Source organism: Dicentrarchus labrax, unplaced genomic scaffold, assembly GCF_905237075.1.
Source record: "Dicentrarchus labrax unplaced genomic scaffold, dlabrax2021, whole genome shotgun sequence".
Classification (NCBI taxonomy): Eukaryota; Metazoa; Chordata; class Actinopteri; family Moronidae; genus Dicentrarchus; species Dicentrarchus labrax.
This window is the reverse complement of record NW_026136711.1, coordinates 13220652-13244265: the sequence shown is the minus strand read 5'-3', so window position 1 is coordinate 13244265 and position 23614 is coordinate 13220652. Positions and strand designations below refer to the sequence as shown.

General features: G+C 44.7%; 2 protein-coding genes across 2 annotated transcripts in view; one reads left to right on the top strand and one right to left on the bottom strand.

The window, feature by feature from the left end:
* slc25a26 (solute carrier family 25 member 26) overlaps positions 1-14503 on the top strand; it is a 51213-nt gene extending 36710 nt beyond the window's left edge. The window contains exons 7-10 of the mRNA XM_051414469.1: positions 1199-1268; positions 4792-4856; positions 7719-7792; positions 14048-14503. Of these exons, the coding sequence (XP_051270429.1) occupies positions 1199-1268; positions 4792-4856; positions 7719-7792; positions 14048-14144 (306 nt within the window). The 3' untranslated portion in view covers positions 14145-14503. The remainder of the gene's footprint in view (positions 1-1198; positions 1269-4791; positions 4857-7718; positions 7793-14047) is intronic.
* A 2294-nt stretch (positions 14504-16797) lies between these two features.
* The window catches only part of lrig1 (leucine-rich repeats and immunoglobulin-like domains 1), a 36536-nt gene continuing 29719 nt past the window's right edge, over positions 16798-23614 (bottom strand). Inside the window, exons 14-18 of the mRNA XM_051414454.1 lie at positions 22788-23069; positions 20675-21109; positions 19954-20088; positions 19449-19727; positions 16798-18876 (exon numbers count right to left, since the gene is read on the bottom strand). Coding sequence (XP_051270414.1) covers positions 18692-18876; positions 19449-19727; positions 19954-20088; positions 20675-21109; positions 22788-23069 — 1316 coding nt within the window. The 3' untranslated portion in view covers positions 16798-18691. The remainder of the gene's footprint in view (positions 18877-19448; positions 19728-19953; positions 20089-20674; positions 21110-22787; positions 23070-23614) is intronic.

Genomic DNA, 23614 nt, shown 5'->3' with positions numbered 1-23614 from the left:
CATCTTCAGTGTAGCTTTACCTGTAGAAACTGTAAAGCTGTGTAATCTCTTGTTCAATACACAAAACAGTGACTTGTCCAAACACTATAATTTTTAAGAAGTAATTTGGATGTGAGTAATTACTAACTGAATTGTCAAATTTCAGAATAAATATATATATGTTCATCAAAATAATTACATGCTACATTTTTGGCAAAAATCAATGCATCAAACATATATATTTTTTACATATATTGCCAATGAAAGCCATTACTTTATTATCAGTGTTATTTGATTGTTTTAATCCTACAAGGTTTGATTCATAAAATGATATATCTGTCAGTCCTCGAATATAGCTGTGAGATGGTTCAATCACTTTTGAGAGAATTTCACAAGCTGTGGTCTCAGTCATTTGATTGTTCACAACACAAATATAATCTTTTATTTTAGTGTAATGATAAAAACTTTTTTAGCAAGGCTTTAAAATTAGTGCATAAAATCTTTTTATTACACATTTAACATCTAGAAAGCTGCATCTAACTGCTAAATTAGTCAACATAAAGACATTGACCAACAGCACTTTTGTTCTTCTCACCTCACACTGAAATGCACATTTCTAAACCTAAAAGAAAATTTTACTTGGAGCACTAAACATGCAAAACAGGATGCTACTGTATGTACATGTTTTGTAGCAATTCAAATCTTTTCTTTTTTTGTCTGTAGGAACAGAACCTCACCAATCGCAACAATGTCATTTGAGTTTGAGATATTCATATGACCGTACTAATTTGTATATTGTGGTGCTTCAGTAGATAAATATAAACAGATACAATATTGCTAACGTATTGTACTTTAATATGATGGCATCATAGACAAAATGTGTAAAGCTGTAGCCTGATAGAGTGGGAGCGCTGCAGAATATCCTCTTGCTTCCCTCTTGTCCCGTCCCAGTTCTTGGGAAACAAGTAGCATGACATCACTGGGGAGAAAAAGCAACACAAAAATAGCCGGACAGCCCGGTTCCCAGCCGTGGGCCTGAACCCCAGACCGGACCAAGGTTCACAATGTGTTTTCAATGTGTCTGATATCTCCACTAACTACAATCTCCTCTCTCTTTGTCTCCCCTCCTTCTTTTTCCCTTTTTCTCGCTCTTTCATCATCCCCCTCTATCGACAACCCCCTCTTTCTCTCTCTCCACATTTCTCTCTCTTTCTCCCAGACTCTGTGGTCGTTGAGGCAAGGTCACACGCTCTACTCTTGGCAAGCTGCAGTGTGCGGAGCTTTTGCAGGTGCAGGGGATTATTTGCTGCTTTGGGAAAGAGGCGGAGAGGGAGAAGGGGAGGGAGAGAGAGGGGGTGGACGAAGGAAGGGGAGGGATGGATGGCTAGAATCGATGGATAGATGAATGGATGGATGGATGGATGGATGGTTGAATAGATGGCTAGGAGGGCAGGACAAGTTTTACCCAAAGCCACATTCTTATAAGATTCCACAAAGGTGAGCTCAGCTGGCAAATCACATCCTCACCTGGACAGCAGATCAGAGAAGAAAAGAAAAAAGTAGAGTATGGATGAAAGGAAATGAGAACAGGCTATTACAGCCTTTTTTTCAAACATTGCTTTTCTATAGTGTTAAATTAGCAATCCTCAATACAGCGGATTCTGCATTGTTGTCGTGTAAAGGTCTTTTTATCAGACTTCTCAAGCCCTTCAGCTAGTTGAAATCATACCATTGCAGACTTCTATGGTTCTAGTCTGGATGAGTATCAGGGGAGAGACACACCACCAAGGCAGGAGAGAGCAGGGATGAGAGGGGGCCAGTTCCTGGGTATGGGCCCCTGCAGCTGTGCGACCTCCTGAGCACTGGGGCCTGAAGTGGTTTAAAAGAGAGGGAGAGAGAGATAGAGAGAGGCACAGGAAAGGAGTGAAAGAGGGGAAGGGGAGTGGACTGAAAACAAGAAAAATAGGGGAAAGGAAAGCATCTAGAGAGAATGAAATCAGACTATAAACAACTACTAGAGATAAATACTAGATAGAGGCTAGACGCTTGAGTCAAAGAGATTCAGTGTTTGTCAGTTTAAAAGTTTGCTGAATTTGAGCATAGTTCTGTCCATTAACACTATTACTCATAACTCTTTTCTATACAAATATTAGCAGTATTTAAGACTGAAAAAGGTTCTTTTTTTTATCCTGTATGGTCCCAATAATTTTTCTGGAATCAGTCTGTAAGATTAGACAAGCTAACTTTCAGGACATCTATTACGTAAGTTTAATCATAAACGTAATTCAGTCCTTCAATGCCCCGATCATCCACTCCATACAGAGTTTGACCTACTTTATCTGAAGTTCTTATGCAACTTTAGATGCGTAAAAACAAAAAAAGGCTACTCCCAGTAAAAATGTGAATTTCTAGAAATCTTTTCTTCTTCTTTATTATGCATGGAACTGTCCTGAGGCTTTTTTGGATTTTCTACATACTTTGACATAATATGCCTGATTAGAGGTCTTCTGAGAACAGTGGAGGTGTGTACAGACTGAGCCTAATCACAGAATTAGTAAAAACATCTGTATGGATGTGCAGCACATGTTCAATCAAATCTGACCTCTTTTTAGCCGGGTTTATTGTATATTTTGCACTAACTATGTTTTCTAACTTATTTTATGTGAAACTGGATGCTTGTTTGTGCTTCATGATCTTCTTGCCTTCTAGAAATTAAGTTTTCCTGCATAAAGACTGGCAAGGGAAGGCACATTCAAATAAAAATATAAATCCAGTTGCATATAGCATGTACCTCCTGTGTCACATCATCTATCTTTCCACTCAGTCTTCACCTTTCTCGCGATGAAAAAGCAGAACCACAATCAAAATACATATTTCAGTATAACAGTCCCGCAGACCGGGCTGTGTTGGACGGTTGCAGCTTTCAGTCCATAACTCTTGCAACGCTACAACGAGCCAGACAGGACAGGAAGATTGAGGTTAGCTGCTCCAGGGGTTATGGAGAGATGGAGATGGAGGTGAAGGAGAGAAGAGGGGATGAGGAAACAGCACCCCAAGGAGCTGAGACGTGGCCCTGCGCCACCCCACCTGGACTCAGTCCACGCTGGGAAGAAAAGGGAAGAAGAGGGAAAGAAATCAGAATAGAATAAGAGAAAGACTGGACTAGAAGACATGCAGATCCAAATACATAAAATACTCACATAGTTTGAACCTTTTGTAAAGCTAGTGAAGATTCAACTCTTTATGAAAGTCTAATTGTAAATACATAAGGATATGACAGAATTGTTAATAGGGATATTTAGATTGAAGAACATGATAGAGGGCAGTCTGAGCCAAAAGGAGCAGAGAAGGGAAAATGGGCAATTGGGTAGTAAGGGGGCAGGACTATGTTGGAGCGTGTGTCCAGGGTAGGAATCAAGTTCACATCCCTCTGCGACCAAGCTGCTGTCCAAGAGGGATCCTCAAGTTTCAGTCACTTCCCCTTACATCGCGCTTCACACTCTCTCTTTCACTCATACATAATCTGCTTGACAGTGGAAATGCTCACACAGGCGCGTTTAATCACCAAATATCTCCACTCGCACCCCGCGTTGACTTACGACGGACTTGACCCTGTTTGAACCACCTTGAAAAAAACTGCCCAGCCCGAGACAAGATTACATCACCGTCTGATTTGGGTCTAACCTTCATCACATCACATGGTTCTACCAGCCAAATTTAGATCCTCCAATTCAGCGCTCCATGTGTAAGATTTATGTGGATAATGCATCCCTTTATTGCTCTCCAAGAATATTACAAAACAGGCTACAGTACGAGGGCTGTGTCTTTTTATCTTCGCTGAAGTTTTATCCAAAAAATCATTCAGATCCACTCTTATAATCAGCCAGCATTAACTAGTAAAATGTAACGGTGTGTTACACCACACTGATCCTAATGTTTTCCTGTATCCTCATCTCACTTACAGTCACATTGCTCCTCGGTGGCCCATATGGATATGTTTACTGAGAACAGTTGCTATGTTTGTGGCAGAGTGACACACACACACACACACACACACACACACACACACACACAGAGTTTCTCACTTAGATACACACCGCGGCTCACTAGGGGACACCGCTGGATCACTCCTCCCTTCCAGCTTCCAAGTTGGAGGGACGGAGGGAAGTTGGGGTGTAACTGCTCTATAAAACTCGTAGGAGGAAGAGTGTGTGTGTGTGTGTGTGTGTGTGTGTGTGTGTGTGTGTGTGTGTGTGTGTGTGTGTGTGTGTGTGTGTGTGTGTGTGTGTGTGTGTGTGTGTGTGTGTGTGTGTGTGTGTGTGTGTGTGTGTGTGTGTGTGTGTGTGTGTGTGTGTGTATATTGTGGGATTGAATATGTGTGCATCTGAATGTATCCAAATGTGTGTTTTATTTCATGCTTGTGCATACAACTGGGTGTGTTTGTACATCTGTGCTTGAGTGTGTTGGCAAAGGGAGAGTGTGTGTGTTTGTGTGTGTAGCTCAGGAAGGTGTGGGTTGGATGAGACTGGGGGGTGGGGGGGGTGGGGGGGGACGTTGGGAATAGAAGTGTGTCTGTCTGGTTTTTGTGGTCTAACATGGAAGGTCTCGGATGGGGAATATTATCATTTTTATGAACTTAATGGAGCAGAGGGCCAAGAGCTCCACTGTTTATTGCTGAATTAATACGTTACTGTATCTGTGGTTAAGTAATTGGACTTTTTTATGGGTTTATTTTTTATATTTAAAGACTCTTCTGAGAGCAAAGAGAGGGCCTTTTATGTTTGCACTTTGCTGAATGTTTGTCTTTTGTAGGTGCGGTAGCAGCATTTGTTACCACTCCTCTTGACGTGGCGAAGACCAGGATCATGCTCGCAAAGGTATACACACTCAAACACACACATACAAGAGCGCACCACCTCCTCTGGCAGCAACTTTTAAACACTGCTGTCAGGTGATGCCTCGCAGGCAGAGAGCTGAGCGGGCCTGCAGCCTGAGGAAATTTCAACAGCGTCAGCACATGGGACGGAGCGGGCCGGGGTAGCACCGGGACAGTAGTGAGACATACACACACATTTGTCATCTGACCTGGAATATGGACAGTGTTGGGAAGACATGTTTGTGTGCATGGTTAGTGTTAGAGTGAGGACTTGCTGCTGCTCCAGAGGAATTTCCATCTCAAGGCTGCTTGTCACTGAGAGGTGAACCAGAAGGCCAGTGTCCCTCCTGTTCACTCTTCTACTCTGTCCGTCCTCTCAAACAGTCCCCCTCTTTCTCTCTCTGTCTGTGTCTCTGTAGCGCTGTCCCCTCCTCTTTCTCCCTCTCTCCACCTCCTCTTTCACTCCTGGCTCGCTCTCCACTGTATGTCTGGCTTCCCTCACTATGTCCTCTGTGAGTGTACGTAAAGGGTAGTGAGTTCAGAGTTACCCCAATCAGCCCCCCCACAATCGCGCACACACAGACACACACAGACTGTCCTTGGAGAAGACACAGTGTTCCATTCCTCACCCCCCCCGATCCTAACTAATGAGATACTGGAATTAACAAAACACTCAGACAGTCTTGATCTCTTGCGAGAAGCTGTTGGCTATAGGTGGAACAGCACGGTACAAAAGCTTCCTGTAAACATTATTTGAAATGCAGCTGCTGTAATTTACCACCAGCAAAGGGACTTGGCCTGTGCTGCCTCAACAAGTTTCAGTTATAACTTTATAAGGCCAAGTTTTTGATTCACTTAAGGCACCACAGGTAACCTGGGAAAAAACTGGAATCAGACTTAATAGCCTCTACTTTGACAGTGGTTATCAGCTGATAATACCCCAGCACTACATATTCACCAGCTATTCACCAAAATAAAAGCCAGGATGATACATTTATATACTGCTGCTGCTGCCAAACTGGAGGTTTCTCTGTTTAAAATCTAACCAGGTACAAATACTTTAAATATTAATATAGTTACATTCAAAGGTCACATCTTCATATTTCTACAGTCTAATAGTCTAAAGATATTGAGTTCACATATGACGAAGAAAATTAGCAAATCCTCACAATTGAGAACCTGGAACTAGCTGGAACTGGTCTGCAGAACCAATGTTTGGCATTTTAGCTTTAACATTTGCAATTAAATTTTTGTCAGTGTTGTGTAGGTTATGATATTAAAAAATTATATTAAAGGATATTAAAGCAGTATGTTAAATCTCAAAATGGACAAATTAAGATTTCCATTTCCACCTGTGGTGCCTAACCCTAAAAGGTAACATGTAATTTTTTTTAAATTGTGTCAGACTTAAGTTTGATTTAGTTGTACACAAAGCAGCAAAAGATGACAAGTCCAGGCAGGAGAGTGAAGTGGGGAGAGAGCAGGGCTGCTGTTGACGGGTATGGACGGTTTGGATTGGACGAAGCGGAGGAAATGTGGGTGTTGGAACTTGTCACATTAGTTTCCGTCCCACAGCAGTAGAAGGAGAAGGTTGTCTCTTTTCTACAGCGGGCAGAATGAAAGAGCGGTGTTGTATGGTAGGCAGCCTAGTGCGGGCAGACATCCAGGACACAGCTGGACGTGCAAAGCCTCTCCAGGGCAGGCACTCTTGCCACACCGCCCTGCCTGCAGCACAGGCTACATGCCTGGTACCACACGCTGCTGCTGCACGCCTCCTACGCTGTTACTATACAACACTGCTCTTCTCCTCAGGCTGGCGTGTTTCCTGCAACCACACTGCTGCCATCATGTTCACTATCCTCCTCTGGAACCAGGTGTGGCAAACACAGCAGTCGATGTCAGGCTGGTGTGGTCTAACACCTGTTCAGCGGTCATTGGTCGACATGATTTTTAAAATTATTACTACTTACACGTGATTGTAAGGAGCAAAGCAGCAAGCCATCATGTCGGAGAAACTTAGAATAAGCTGCATGAAGATATTTTTGTATGTCAGCACAAGTTACACAGGGACTGTGTGTGTGTGTGTGTGTGTGTGTGTGTGTGTATGTGTTGGACACCCTTTTCCTCCATTCCCTCCTTCCATCATTCCAAAGTGGTAAAAGGAAAAGAAAACTTGTCAGACGTGGAGAGAGTCATTTCTCAGCCACCTGTCTCCAACAGAAACACAAGGGATAGGGGTGTTTTTTTTCCCCCTCCTCACATGAATAAAAAGCGGGAATCTTCGTCTCGTTCCAGCAGATCTGGGAGTCGCAATTTTCAGCGGATGCCGCAAACTGTTTCCTACATGCTCAGTGAGCTGTAGCGTGGATTGCCGTGTGTGCACCTACACACATACTCCTGCCGCCCGCACTCCCACCTCTCCTCCTCATTTTTGTCTTTCTCTTTCTCTTCTCTCTGGGCTGCCACCACCCACCCTCACTTAACCCTGGCTGGCCCTATCCTGCAGCTCCCGTACCCCTCCACCGCTCCGCAGTGATGGATTAAAAGCTCTCTGGCCAGTTAAGCCGTATTGTGTAAATAAAAGTTGTAGACTTGACGGGTGTGGAGGAAGACGAGGAGAACTTGTTGAGTGTGTTTTTGGGTGGGCAAACGGCTGGGTGGGTGTTGGAAGGTGTCACCTTCGCTGACACAGCTGTCCGTGAGGAGAACTGGAGGGGGAGAGGGTGGAATGAAAGGAGGGAGGGAGGAAGCTCAGCTGAGGAAGACTAAACAGGGTGTCTGTTGGAGGAGCAGGAAGTGAAGGAGACGATCCATCAGTCTTCACACCTCTATTTTCTCTCTCTTTCCCTCTCTTTCTCTCTAGGCCGGGTCAACCACAGCCAGCGGCAACATCCCGCTGGTGCTCTATGACGTTTGGAAGAGCCGAGGCCTTACAGGGTGAGGGTGTGTCTTCATTTCAGAGAAAGTGCCATCATGTCTGTGTGTCTGTTCACACAACCCTGTTTTTTTTTTTCTTTTTCATATCCCTGGCCATTAAAAAACCTCTTATTTTACATGATTTGATTCAACTCGCCCTGATCCCTCACGTAATCATGTTTGATGATAGAGTTGCTACTCTGGGGGGGGTGCAAATTTACGGGTGCAGCTGAAAAATGAAATGCATAAAAGCTTTTCCTGCCGACTAGCGGTACCGTCCTATTGATTAAGGTGTTACGGGGGCCAAGTGGAAGGGTTTATTTGAGTGTTTTGATGTGTTTATAATGCGCAGCGGACAAAAGGCCAGGTCTAATGGGGCCGCAGAGGGCTGCCAGTACTAAAACAAACCCTCAGTTGCTGTGAATAATAGGCCTGCTTGTGTACAAGCCGCTATCATTTAGTTAGGATGCACCTCGGCTTAGTGCTCAGAGCAGATTTGGTTTGGGACTGGGCCAAACACCAGTGGGACATCTCTCTCTCACAAACACACACCACTGTGTAATTGTTTGTTTGTGTAGGCTGTAGTGCTGGAATCTAATCAGAGAGAAATTACATTTCAGCTTCGTGTTTTAATATGAGCCAAGGGTGATTCCCTACAAACTGCTTTCAAACATCAGTAATAACCCAGCCTTCAATTTTAATAAAGATCATGTTTAAGACTACTGCGCGATCTCAATGAGGTGGTAGTTGGCAGGCCCCTATGGAAAAGCCTAAACCCCTCTCTCACAGCTGGAACAGTAACCAAGTGGTAATGTACAGGGCTTTGATGCCCGTCCCCCACCTCTGCACCGCGCGGCAACCTTTCATGTTTTTCCTCTCACCTTCACTATCTCCTCAACCTGTCCTCTGAGGCCAGCTGCAAAACTCACTCATATTGTGCACCATACAACATGATGAACTCCTGAAAAATCCTTTTCTCCCTTTATATTGAGGTCACCAGAGAGGGTTGAGAAAATAAGAAAAAAGAGAGAAAAAAAAAAAAAAAAAACTAAGAGACACGAGAGAATGAAATGCAAAGACAAAGGAGAGTGTGTAGAAAGTAAAAGGGGGGCCTGTTGCTCCGCAGGGCCAAAGGCCTGGTGGTTGCGCTGGTGCATGCCTGATACAAATTGCTGGGGCTTTAAAGCTGTAATTATGGTAATAGGCCCAATTGCAGTGTAGTGAAGCTCTAAAGTGCTTCCATGTGTGTGCCATGCCCCAGAGACCCCGGGTTAGCGGAGAGCGGTGGAGCTTACACCGGCCTCCCCCAGTAACCTGCAAAACTACCAAACTGCACCAGGAAACGGGTCTAAACAAAGACTAATAAGCAACATGTCCTCCAGTCTGCGTCTGCTTTGTGCCTTATGTAAACCAAAATGGAAAAAAAAGTTCACAAATGATATGTTTCTACCGCATATACACAACAAAGCAGAGACTCTGGAAGTTTGTGGTAAACCATAATTGTCCTTTCATGGCATCAGGAGTCTTTGTTCTTCACTGTAACAAAGTAAGAAGTTGAGCAGTTTGAGCACTTTCCACCTATTCAAATTCAAATGATATGAACACACTTTAAGTAAGTGTGATTTAGGTGTAGAGTGATGTGGTATAGCAAGCAGCTATAACTGACTCTGACACAGTGAAGAGCAACTTTCTCCTGCCAATCAGGACTTTCTATTTGTGGAGGCCCAGATGATCCGCAAGTGGAGCATTTCTGCTTTACGAAGCGTTTCTGGGAAGATTAAATCCATTCATATCCTTTCGCCGTGCAAGGCAATCATTTCAGTGGATGTAGCTAAAAGATAAGGCTGGCTGTATATATTTTTTTGTTCTGAATGTATCCCAAGAAAAGATCAAAACCAGTAGTGCCTTCAGTAGTCCCTTTGCCATTACACCCCAACCTCCCCAGCTTGTAGTTTTTAGCAAATGTTACTCAAACAGGAGTACATTTGATGAGGACTATTTTCAGCCATGGATCTGGTGTGCATCCAGCAGGATGTGGGAATGAGTCAAAACATATCACCCACTGCAACTGTGTGGCTCACTGATGTGTTGGAGCTCTGCGGCATAGGGATAACTACATAAGGCTTTCGCTACACAGACTTTTCAGTAGGATCAACTCATGGGTTGTGTTTGTCTGTTGGTGCGGTTTGTTGACGATGGGGAAAAATACAGAACATTACTAGACCTATCCTTTAAACAAATGGTATGCAAATGATGAGGGATCCATTGTTTGTCTCAGAAATTCCAGTAGACCCACTGAATGTATAAAATATCAAGCTGATGAGATAAGACCCACACAGGTTAGAACTGGCCTCTTTCTTTTGAATCCTTTCAATGAAAGAGTCACATAACTAATAACGGCTATCTCTGATAACCCCAGCATTGTTCCTGTTCCTACACAAGCCTGAAATTAACTCCCACATACGTACATACATAAGATTTTACAAAGATTTTTCTCAACTGCAGCCAAGACATTCTCTCTGAGTTCACCGCTGTGTTCTTCTGCTCTCCTGTCATGCCTTACAACTATATTTAGTCCAATTCCTCACAAGAGGCAATTGGCCGACAATAGAGGGATGACGGCTCTCAGTGGCTGGCCAGGCTGTGATGTCAGAGTGAGGTCAGGGCACCCGGGGGAACCTAGGGGAATATCTCGAGCTCCGGCTGTGCTCTGACATCTCTGAGTCCACAGGTGGGCCTGATTCCAGACAGGAAATGTAACGGTAGTCGAGAGCTGAGACAAAACGAGAACGTTGAGTTTTAAATTTAGTTCATTCCTCCCACTGCTGGCAATCACATCCCGCTCCATCTTCTCATGTGACGGGACTGTCAGAACAAGTTGTGTCTACTGTGTTGTTGTTTAGCGGCCCAGCTGTTTTTGTCTCTTGGCTTTCCTCTCTTCCTGTCATTGGATTGTGATTAGCTTTGGAGCACATGTCATATTGTCGTGTAAGTAATGCTAAGTACTCGCCTTGAGCGGGCCTGTGGCTTATGTTTCAGCAGATGGTGATAGAACGCCGTGTCGAGATGGAAAGAGCACACTGAAGGGCAGGACAACGACCTCTGACTAATGTCTCCACGTTTATTTGGAGCATTTACACCAGTCCGTGCTTACACAAACACACTTGGATTCTCTCTCTCTCTCTCTCTCTCTCTCTCTCTCACTCACACTCACACTCACACTCACACTCACACTCACACACACACACTCACAGGCACTCACACTCTCTTTGTGTCTCACACCACGTTCACCTAACCCGTCACTAGGCATCTTTTAAAAAACACCCGATCCGGGCCCGGGTATTCTGAAACGTGGAGTTGCGTGAATTGTTGGGATGGCTGGGAGATCTCTGACATGCTTGCCACCTTGTACAGCTTTGCAGTCGACAAAAGTGACATACAAGACAAATAACAACAATCTGTGACCCAAATCCTAAAATTCCAGTTAAAAAGCTGCACCCAAGTGTTTAGAAATAGTAGCTTAATGTAGGGCACTAAAAGTTAATAAACTACAGCGCATGCACAGATTCTTGACAGAAAAATAACTCAATGGCTGCATACTAACTTTTTTATGGGATTTTCAACCATATCTTGGCAAAGAGTTTGATCGTTGTTGTGTCAGGTGGTCTGTTTTTCAGAGCATGTTGGTTGATCTTGAAAATAGCAGTTCCATATGAAAACAAAAAATATCCTTAATTCAAGGTCGACATACTAGCTTATTTCTGTCAACTTCATACTGGATATTCAGGAGAAAAGTAAATGCATCATCACAAACAAATCATTGACTGAAGCCAAGATCAACCCAAGCCAAATCCCAAAATCCAAGCATGAATGTTATATCGTGAGTGACGCTCATTAGTCACGAGTCACACACTCAAGTGATTTAGTATTGCACTTCCAAAAAGTTGGGGGACGCGCAAATGACGAATTAGAGAACGAATGGTAAAAATGGAAGCATCAGAGGCAGAGATATCCTGCCTTTTAGTCTCTCATCTGCACCAAACTCCAGAAACCCTACATTTCCCATAGTGCAGCTCACTTTCATATATTTTTTGTTGCCTCCAAACCAAGGCTGAGATGATCCTGATGATGTCTTAAAAAAAAAAAAAGCCCAACAGCCAAACTTGATTACTCTTCGGGTCTTTTTGGAAGTGGTTTTATCTCATGGCGACAATAGGAAAGAGCTGGCAGAGATCTGACGTAGTGTGTGTCAGCTTTTCTGTCACACAGTACCAACCTTTTGTGAACCTTTTTCACGGAAGACAGATTAACATTTCAGAGTAAAAAAAGAAAACCACAGGTATACATGATAAAAAACAATGATGGCTGAATTCCATTTAGCTGCTTCAGTTTTAGGGTCCCTACTGTGCTTGCCGGCTCACCGTCGCATTGGCTTGGCTTACTGGACCACTCGAATAAAACATTGTTAATGTGAAAAGGCCCTACTCTAGAGGCTTCTCTGCAGCATCTGCTCGAGCACAGCTGATGGAATCCAAAGTTTTTCTCAAAATCGAAACGGACAGAAACGCAAGTACTAACACACACACCCACGCAGATGATGAATACAGACATTTTGTGTGCGTAGACAGTTTTACACACTTTCTTCACACACACACACACACACACACACACACACACACACACACACACACACACACACACATATACTACAATACTCTTCATCTATTACATCTGGTTTGGATGGAGCCAGACCATGTGAGTGCGGGGGCGTATTGGCAGACAGAAGGTGTTGGTAGGCAAATACACGGCGAGAGAGAGAGAGAGAGAGAGACAGGCAGGGAGAAACAGGGGGAAAATAAAAGCGGAGAGAGACACAAAAAAAAGGCAGATGAACAGACGGAACGAAGTGAGCACGTGTCTGAGAAGTGGATGACGCAGCAAGAATAGGAGACGGAGGAGAAATCCCCGAACAAGTGAGCCAGCTGAGGGGGCCGCCGCTGGACGGACAGACAGAGAGAAATGGATGGATGGACAGCAGAGGGACATGTGTGGATGTCATCCAGCCATCAGTCACGCAGAGAGAGAAAGACAGAGAGAGCGAGGGAGAGAGAGAGAGAGAGAGAGAGAGAGAGAGGAGGGGGTGAGAGCTCCAGGGAGGCCTTGGGGTGGGGGCTTGAAGCCTAATCCCAAAAACAGCTGTGTGTCGTGGGGAGGGTGGGAGAGGTTGGGGGGGCGGTGGTGGTGGTTCTTGGGAGACGGGTGCTCTCTCATGGCTCATCACATCCTCTGACCCCCGCAACGTCACACAGCTTCTCCTTGGGCCTCAGTCGCTGCTCCTCGTGGCCCCTCTCCCTCGCTGTACAGTGGCTCCCCCAACAAGGCCTCATGTTTGAGCCGCTCCCATGGACCCCCTGCACCCGTACACGAGTCCCCGCTTCCACGAAGGAGCCGTAAATCACTCGCAGATACTGTTGATCGGTGGAGCGATACATGATACAGTCTGAGCTGCCCTCGGCTCCGTTCACAGGATCTCTTCGTGGAGATAATTAAAGTTGCAGCAGGAAAACTGTGGAGGAAATAGCATGAATTTCCAAGTACAGAACACAAATCTCCTTCCTGAATCTTCTGCTGTGGAGAAACAACTTTTCTTTTTTTATTTTAACTATATGCAGGTTTATTCCAGCCCCCAGTAATCTTTTTTTTCCCATGTCATCTCTGCTGTGAACACATTACTTTAGTGGATTTAGCTTAGCACGGATATAGTCAAACTAGTTCAACTAGTCATAAATTATAAGAGGCAGTGCTGTATTATATTAGTAAACACAGTTAGTTATACTGGAATCACTTAAAATCATCAGTTTAAATCAATATGAAATAAATGTTATTGTTTAATTTATTGATATAATGCATGAACAGTGACATTTAGTTTGATAACTATAACCCGTTTATATATACTATACTATATTTAGCATATAAATTGGCTGATGTGTCAGTAATAGGTCAAATATAAATATACTAAACTAAAACAGCACTATTCCATTAGCAACAACATTGTTAATAACTTTTTTAAATATTTGAATATCTTGTGTCATTGTATATTTGCATCCAGTGATAATGAGCATCAGCCTGCATATCACAGTCTGTTATTTATTTACTTGAATAAGGAAAGAAATCCAAGAAACACTGATCGCTACTGATCGGCTTGTATTTGAATATTAATAACAGTGACTTCAAACTATAAAGCATGTATCGCTATTTCTCTTCCTCTTCCTCCAGTCTGTTTGCAGGCAGCATTCCGAGGGTGACCTTCATCAGCGTGGGTGGTTTCATCTTCCTGGGAGCCTACGAGAAGGTCCGCCGCACTCTGCTATAGCAGCACATCCTCAGCGACCGTCCTGAGCCCTGACCTGGTGGAGGAACCGCGGGGAAGCAGCACCCCCGCCTGCACCTCCATGCTGCCGGGCCCATGAGAAGCAAGGAACACCTGGTGCTCGGGTGGGAAGAGCCATCCGTGCACCCTGATCGCATTACCCAGGGTGCTGCATTCCTGCTCATCAGTGCCCCGCGGGTTGAGTTTAACAGCCCGAGCTCGCGCTTGCGTAACGGCACCAGCGGTTTGGTGAAATGACCGCGTCACACCAGACTTGCAATGAAGCATTTTTACTGTTCAATGTGTACTGTGCGTGGATCAATAAGTTATGGTATTAAAGGCCGTCTCTTTTTATACTCTGAGTGAGGTTTTGGTGATTCATTTGGTTCTCTGCAGACTCCCTCTGCACGGCTTCATGATCACTTTAGTGTTTTATCAATAGTCCTCTCTCTGCTAAGCCAGGCCACCTGTGTGAAAGAGCCACCGGGGAGAGAGACAGTAATATCTCACCATTGTTACTTTCCCACTGAAGCACAACTGAGCTCATCCACCTGCGAGAGCTTTATTTTCTATCTTCAACAATAGAACACTTTGTTAAGTTAACAAGGCTTTAGGTTTATTAGGAACCTCAGGTGTCACATTTTGGGGGTTTATCTTTGTTTATTGTGAAATATTTATTAGGTTAACTGGAAAATGGAATCTATTGTTTTTTCATACTTTCTAATTGTGTTTCATTCTTTGACAACAACAAAATCCTCATTTGTCGTACGTATGATTTACGTTCTGAAGTTGACTTTGTTTGTATTTGGAGTTTATGTCAGTCTGTAAGGAGTAATTCCTTCATCTCAGAGCTGTGAAAGTGCAGGCCTATTCAAAGTTACAACCATTTGTTAATTGCATCAATAGAGCATGGTGTTACATAATAAGCTGTAGTTAGGAGAGAAACTCCATCCATTCTTCCCTCAAATGAAGATACTTGTTATTACAATTGGGTTGTCACTGAAAACAGTTCTGTGTGGCTAAAAATGAAGTTAAAACAATAGTTTGACGCTTTGGGAAATATGTTTGTTTGCTTACTAGTTAGATAAAAAACATCTCTTGTGTCTGTACGCTAAATATGTAGCTACATTCAGCGTATACTTAGTTTAGCTTAGCATAAAGACTGAAAAAACAGAGAGAAACAGCTAGCTGAGCTCTGTCCAACACTTCAGAGGCGGGTCGGCAGATTTTATTTGGTGTTGTTTTAGGTGTGGTTATGACCACCAGGGTGCCAAGGTGGTCTTACTGTTATGGCTGATCTGTGTGTATATCACACAGTGGTCTTCTAATCTCAATCTAAGATAGAAAGTTTATTTCCCAAAATGTAAGTCCTTTAAGAAAAGTGTTACCATTTAAAAGCACTGCTACTAGATAGACTACAAGATACATTTAACCAGAAGTTTGTTATGCAACCTGGAAAAACCAAAACAATTTGATGGAGAGTTGTCATAATAGAATCAATAAAATGTACTTTCATTGTAGAATAAGTAGTATAGGTTGCATGCATTTTTGATGGATTTAAATTGTAGACAGATTACTTACTGGGAACTGCGCATATAAAAGAAGTGTGCAGGAGGAGGGAATAGCATATTGTGTCTAGCCGTGCAGATGGTTTCAGTTTTATTTGCCAAGTTTTTGAGATATCAGCAGCTGAGGCCTAAAACCAAAAACGTCTAGATGAAGTCGGGCTGAATGGGGGAAAATATGGTTTTGTTGTGATTTGTCTTAACTGACCATTTAATTATCAGTAGTTCTGTAAAAACAAATCTGATTGATAAGTTTATAGGTCTGCAAAGATTGGAATTAAATCCATTATGATCAGAATCAGTGGATTTCTCAGAAGTTCATTTAATGGTTAATATGTTTTAAGATACAACGTGCTCTGTTTGCAGTAAAAAGATATTGCTTTGTACGAGTACTGATGCTTTCCACATGCTTGTTTCTTTAAAATTAGAGCACACAGTTATCCAAGAGAACTTATTACAAGAGGGAGACGGATGGCCTCACAGGTGGGAGTGTTTGTCATGTCGGTTGTCACTAGGCTGTTGGACAACAATGGTCGGCGTGTGATTGGTGGAGGCCACGGCTGGGAGCACGTCAATCATCCGGTGACAAACGTCCATCTGGAATGCACATTCTGACCCTCAGTCAGCCCTGACTCCGTTGCAAATATTTTAAACAGAACGCAGAAGGAAAAAATATGCCTGCTGTCTTTGGAGCTTCAGGGAGCCAGGACACATTCCTGTTTGGAAGATTAGAGCTCTCTCTCTCTCTCTCTCTCTCTCTCTCTCTCTCTCTCTCTCTCTCTCTCTCTCTCTCTCTCTCTCTCTCTCTCTCTCTCTCTCTCTCTCTCTCTCTCTCTCTCTCTCTCTCTCTCTCTCTCTCTCTCTCTCTCTCTCTGTGTGTGTGTGTGTAAGCTACTTCACTGCTTTGAAGATCAAGGTCTCTGGGTTTCATGTCTTTGTGCATGCTCCATTTGAATTGATGGCTTCTCCATAACCACTGTGACATGTGAGCGGCACTAAATGCTAACTCAGCTGTTTGTGATTCTGTTGTCACTGAAACATCCTCCCTGTTCTGTGTATGCAGGCAGGAAAACAGCACAAAACACTGGCAATAATAGCAAAATGGGATTTTATTAGACACTTCAATGCCATGTTAGACACTTCACTGTTTCAGCTTTGACATTGATACAACTGTTTCAGACAGTTTGTTTCAATAAATTACTCAGAACATGAACTGCACCTCCCTCCGCCCCTCCCCCCTTGTCCCTTTTACCTGCTTCACTGGGATTGGTTTTCCAACAGGGATCTCTGATTGGTCTTGCTGGTAAAATCATCTCTGATAGGTGTTATCAGGAGTAACCAGAGGAGTGTGTCCTCCAGTTTACCTTGATAAGGCCACTAACAGAACACAGTTCAGACAAAGGTACGTTGGCGAGACGCATACATACATTAGACAATGTAACCGCTGCTTTGCCCGATTTCTGAGCCAGTGTATCCAGGAACTGCGACAGTCCTGACTGCATTAACCCTCCATGTTTGGTTAGAGCACATTTCACCAGCTTCCCGACTGTTCACAGCAAGACACTGCACCTTTATGAATCGTAATGCAGGGAACATTATTCAGCTTTAGTGATGATGAGTTACGGTTGCGCTGTGGTGGTGTGACGGAGGCAGATTACTGGCCGTTTGCCTGTGAATGCACAACGGTGGATGTTCAGGCACATTACAGCAGTAACACAATGACACAACACATCGTTCTCCCTGATTCTCTGTCTTAAATTTATAGCATAAAAATGGTGTAATGAAGCATTCAGCCAATTAAATGTCATGTGCACGTAGCTGTGCATGATGAATGTGACCCAGAACACGTGAGGTGACCATGTTCATTTATCATTATTGGCTTTTTGCAGTTTATAGAGCAGCTGTTTGCCTACGTTTGACCGCATTTGGTTGCGAACTTGTGCCAAACTTTCACTTTCTTGGACAAATAAAGAAACTAATCAGAGTACAGAGAAGAATATTCTCTCCCAACAAGGTCGGAGCAGCTTTGCAGTAACCTGAAGTGTTGTGAAACAGGTGGAAGAGCCTTAATGGTACAGTTTGTATCGACTTTACTGTGTCAAAAGAAGTGGAATGGCTCCTTCACACGGAGGAGGTTCCTGCATTCCTATTGGCAGATATCTCTTTGTGAAGTGAATATAAAAAGTGCTTTAACCGCCCCACGCCCACACAAGTACCCCAGCTCGAACCATCTGATGTACCAAAATAATTTACCTCAAAGCTCTTCCTTCATACAATAACAATGAATGTGAACTGTGTTTCTGTAAGGCCATGGTTGGCAGCGTTTGTCAGAAAAAACATTCAAGTGCAATCAAGTGTTTGTTTTGTTTGCTATAAAGAGTGTACCGGTATCTCTCACAAAAAGTCTCTCGATATATGCTATTACAAGTTGAGTTTTCTTTGATCATGCAATAAGGCACCGCAGCTGAATGTTGGTAAAAGCTGAAAAAGGCTGAAAAATAAAAATAAAAATACCATCACTCCTTTCTTTGTCATGCACATAAATTCAAATACTCTTTTGTAAAAGTTATATAATATATAATATAAGAAAACTCTTATGTACAGTCAAATGTCCAAAGGTATATTTCTCTTTTTTCCCCCTGCACATACATATACTGTACAAGATTCCCTACATTTACATGCTTCAAATGCAAGTCACATTTTTTGGAGCTAGAATTTCTTATTGGTCACCTCCCAAAAGAAGGTTTTTAACTATGTACAGCTGATACGCTCAGATGGGACGCCACCCACACAAGCTCCGCCTTCACACTCCGGATGCCCCCTGCCTTTTCCCCCCCTCCTGGTGCTCCGTTTCAGTCCAGATCCAGGAGGCTCAGGATCAATCGCCTCGATATGAGGTAGGAGTTTATTTCCCAGTGCAATTAAAAAATATAGAAGTCCACTCCACTACTGCAAGTCCACGTTTTGGGCTGGATGGAGCGCCTGCTAGTCGCTGGCTCTCCTTAGGGGGGCGCTCTCATTCTGAGAGGCTCTGAGGGTGTGTCCGTTGGACAGCAGAGTCTGCCTGAGCTCAGGCTCACAGTCACTGTCGAGGCCCGTCATGCCCAGCTTCACCGGCTTGTGGAAGAAGACCTCCTCTGATGGAGCCGGCATTTGTCCCACTCTGCTCACTGAAGGAACAAAGAAGCAGAAGGAGAGACGGGTTAGAAATAGGTCAATGACATGTATGTAGACAAATATGCATTCAGCTTCGGGATACAGGCAGTGGAATGTATGCACAGGGCTGCGTTGACATGTGGAGGTGAGAACTGGTATTCGGAGGCCAATTCCTCCGGTATTACTCCTTGCTAAAGAAGCTGTATCCCAGAACGGGCCCAGACGTGCAGACTGCGGGAGTCTGGCAGCAGTAAGAACTCTGTGCTTCTTTACAGTGTTTCCACAGAGATATCCTGAGGGGCTTCTGGGCGTGCAACTATGACACACTGTCAAATGCTAGTAGGAGCCAATCCATCAGCAGTCACGTTCAAAGGAATTGGCCTTGACAGGGGTTCCTGAATTGCAGATAGTTTCTGGTGATATGAATGACATTCCTAGAGAAGCAGGGACAGTTCGGGGCTTAAACGGGTTTTGTCTATAGGGCTGTTGATATTTTGTAGCAGTTGTAGTGCAGGTCCTCAGGGCTGCATGCTTTATTTCAAGCGTTCAGAGTACATTTAAACACACTACACTCTCATCAGCGTACCTTTTCGATCGTGCTGTAACGTATTGTGGTTTTTTGGAAATCCTTGAATGTCCTTTCGGATCCCGTTGGGTGTCCCATTGCAGAGCGGAGTCGAGTGCGGCCCCGCGTCGTGCTGCTCCCCTGGATGAAAATGAGAGTACGGTGGGGGAGCGGTAGGGGTGTGCTGTTGGTACTCCATTCCTCCCGCAGGGCCGAACCCGTGCGTAAGGTAGTCGGGGTCTTTGGAGTAGCTGCTGCCGTTCTCCATACAATCTGTGCACACAACCGCGCCGTCGAAACCTGCAGGCAGGGAAAGGGGAAAATAAATGATTTGGAAACAGAAAATCAACAACTGTATGTCAACACTGTGGTTAGGGTGTCTGCTGTAATTATTTCTGATGCTGAGCAGGCAGCGGCGCTCCTTTCATCATTATGCAACAAACCAGCGTTGCTTTTGGGAAGTGGGAGAGACAGCAGGGGAGCACAAACATTTGGCAGGCTGAGCGGAGACGGAACTGTCAGTTACCTGCGGTGTCTACAACGTGTCCGTTGGGTTGAGGTCCACCGCTGGCCTCCACACGGATACACACATCCTGCCGCTCGGACAGAGTGCCCTGGGACGAGAGGTAGCTGGGTACGTCTGGAGGAACTATCGTCTCATCTGGGAGAGACAAAAGAGTCAGACATTAGAACCAGGGCTGAGCACACTGTCAAATATCTCTGGGTTTTTCCTTGAATTCTATGGTATTACACTGGGGTTTGTTAGTTAGACAAAACAAGAAGTGTTGATGTCAACTTCAAAAGATTTTGAACAAAACCAGTAATTAATACAACCAAATAATAAATAAAGGATTAGTTACAGCCCTACTCCGACACCACGACAGAAAATTAAGTGTTTAATTTAATTGATAAATGATTTATCGTTTCAGTTGTTTAATCAAGGCAAATGGAAAATATTTGCAGGTTCCATTTATCAAAAGTGATGCTCCTTTAATGCAACTTCTATTATTTTAAATTCAATTTCTTTGAGTTGTTTGGACAAAACCAGACATTGGCACACATCAAACTTGTAATGGACACTTTTCCCTACTTCTGTTACTTTACAGAGTAAACTATTCATGTAAAAATAACCAACAGATTAACCAGTAACAAAAATAATAGTTAGCTGCAGCCCTACGTGGCACACATGTTCACACAAACAGCTGGACAGACTTTTCTAGCCACTAGAAGAGGACAGAATAAATCACCTGTGTTGGTGACACTGCACTCCTCGCTCTTCTTCCTGGTCTGGTAGATGATGCACACCCACACCAGTGACGTCACCACGATACTCGTCACCACAGCGATGACTATGATCCCTATGGTGACCGTGCTCGGCCCCACCGGCGGCGTGCAGGGGCTGCGGCGCTGATTCACCACCAGCTGGCTGTGAGCGCGCTCCGTGCCCAGGGTGTTGGACATGAGGCAGGTGTAGCGGCCGGCGTCCTCCACCGAGGCGGAGCCGATGACCAGCAGCTGGTTCCCTGGGGTGAAGTGGTGTCTGTCGGAGGGGCGCAGCGGCTGGTCGTTGCGCAGCCAGGTGATACGGGGCGGCGGGCTGCCCAGGGCCTTACACTGCAGGGCCACCGTGTCTCCGACCACCACGCTGCGGTCCTCCAGGTCCTGGGCCAGGTGGGGTGTTTCTGTGGAGCAGAGGAGTGATTCCTGAGGTCAGCGTTATCCGTCATTCTATTGTTATTCTGTGACATCAAAGTTTTAGTTTCTGTTCTCAGGTTTCTGGTTGAGCTCAGTTTGTTCACAGTATTGATTACAGGCTGGTGAGTCAGCTGGACAGCCTGAGCACAAAGTGTGATGTTCCGAGTTTGATATCCAACCACTGAAAGCTTATCTCATGATGAGAGTCTCATCTAATGACCATATTTATACATCTGGAGGTCACATCTGTAGCGCTGACAAATTCATACATTTTAATTACAGCACACAAACAAGATGTCTGTCGGGACATAATCCTCTTAAGAACAAAGTTTTCTGTGTGTTCCCGGCAACTTCACATTCTGCTGAATGGAGCACACTGAACTCTGTGTGTGTGTGTGTGTGTGTGTGTGTGTGTGTGTGTGTGTGTGTGTGTGTGTGTGTGTGTGTGTGTGTGTGTGTGTGTGTGTGTGTGTTAAGGTAGGCCTCTCCTCTCAGACTGAGCACTTCCCCTCACAGTGGGACATACACAGATTAAGAGATTTCACTTAACCCACTTCAGTCGCGCCTCTCTCTTCTATCAATACTTTCTCCCTCTCAGTAACCCCCCCCCCCATCTTCTTTCTTTTCTCTAAATCCCACTGGCCTACCTTCCCCCCACAAACTCTCCTCCATTCCAGTTCTTCTTTGGCTCCCATTTTTCTCCCCCGCCACTCTTTTCCAGACAGGGGCCCCTCGACTGTAGCCGCCACCCCCTCTCTCTCTCTCTCTCTCTCTCTCTCTCTCTCTCTCTCTCTCTCTCTCTCTCTCTCTCTCTCTCTCTCTCTCTCTCTCTCTCTCTCTCTCTCTCTCTCTCTCTCTCTCTCTCTCTCTCTCTCTCTCTCTCTCTCTCTCTCTCTCAAACCCAAACATCACAGATTCAGTCTAGAGGCATGGTCACTTGCTTCAATATTTTACCTCGCTGAGTGGATTAGCACTCAGGTTGAACTGCTGTGAAGTCTACCAAGTCTCTCACAAGTCGCGCAACATGCAAATGTGTCAGTAAAATACCTCCTCTACTAGTCCGACCATGTTAAATATAGAAATTGTTGCTTCGGAGCTCTTCAGGGGAAATTTAAGGCTTGTTACTATTGGTAGCAAGGAAAACCCCCAACTTTTTTAGCTCTGTTCAACAAGGGACTGCTTTGCTCAGTTCAAAGACAAAGGACAAAGATGATCTATGTCCTGAGATGGTTATAGGAGAGCAGCTCCATTTTGTTTGATTTAACAGTGTAAAACAGCCAATAAACTGGGAGCACTGAGGCCTGCAGTGAAGCAGCCATGACTGTCCCTCCCACCGAGAGAAGCGAAGGGGGAGGTGGGAATGCCTAACAAACACCCCTCTGTGAGCCCCCCCATGCTTCCCCACCATCCCCCTTTGACCCCCAACTGTAACCTTTGGCCCTTGACCCGCCGCAAGGCCACAGCTGCAGAGAAAAGAAAAATATAAAGCCTCTCATTCTGCGGCCTCAGACTGACCAATTCCCAACTGAGCGCCCAAGCTATTTACAAGTGCTCTTTTTGGGCATGTGGGAAAATTATCAACGCTGGGTTACGCTGAGCGCAAGGCAAAAATGTGCCAATATTAGCTCAACTAAACTTTGAGGAACATACAGACGCAGCTCTTACCCAGCACAGTGAGTGTGGCGTTTGCAGAGACAGTGCCCGCCGTGTTTTTGGCAGTGCAGCTGTACACGCCCATGTCCTCCGGCTTGACGTCCATGATGAAGAACACGTCGTCGTCGGGCATGACGTGCATTCGGCGCTCGCGGGCAGCGGGGAAATCGGTGCCGCCGTCCTTCTGCCAGGCGATCTGCGGTGCCGGGTGGCCCTCGGCGGCGCACTCCAGCCTCGCTGTGTGGCCCGTCCTGATGGTGCTGTCCCTGGGAGTCTTTACGAAGGATGGGAGAACTGTGAACAGCAGAGAGACAGTTTTCATCAGTGTAGTCTTTGCAAAGCAGCATCTTTAACTTTTATGTATCCCGGGAAAGTTTTTTGAGCAATTCCCTCTTTCATCCCCTGCCCACACCTATGAGCTGATCACAAACCTCGCTGCAGCAGTTTTGGGTTAAGAACCTTGACAGCAGTTGTTCGGGATTACACAGCATTACACATTCACTTCTTCTACTTTCACAGCTGGTGCTGGCATTTGAATCCAAGCCCACAACTCCACGACACAAGTATTTCCGCCATTACACCACAAAGAAAAGAAGCAGCTAGAGGTCTGCTGCAGACTTGGACAGGGAAACCAAACTCTAGATAAATACTCCATGTGCAGAAAAGCAGATTGACAGAGCGTAGAAGAGATGGCCCCTGTTAGCACTGACATGCAGCTAAATCAATTTGTTCCGAATACCATCCTGGGAGAGATGGAGGCCCGAGCCAGAGAGGGAAGACTTTATTCAAGTGAAAGAGAAGAACTCAGCATGGCCACTAATCTCAATCGCTCCTCTGTC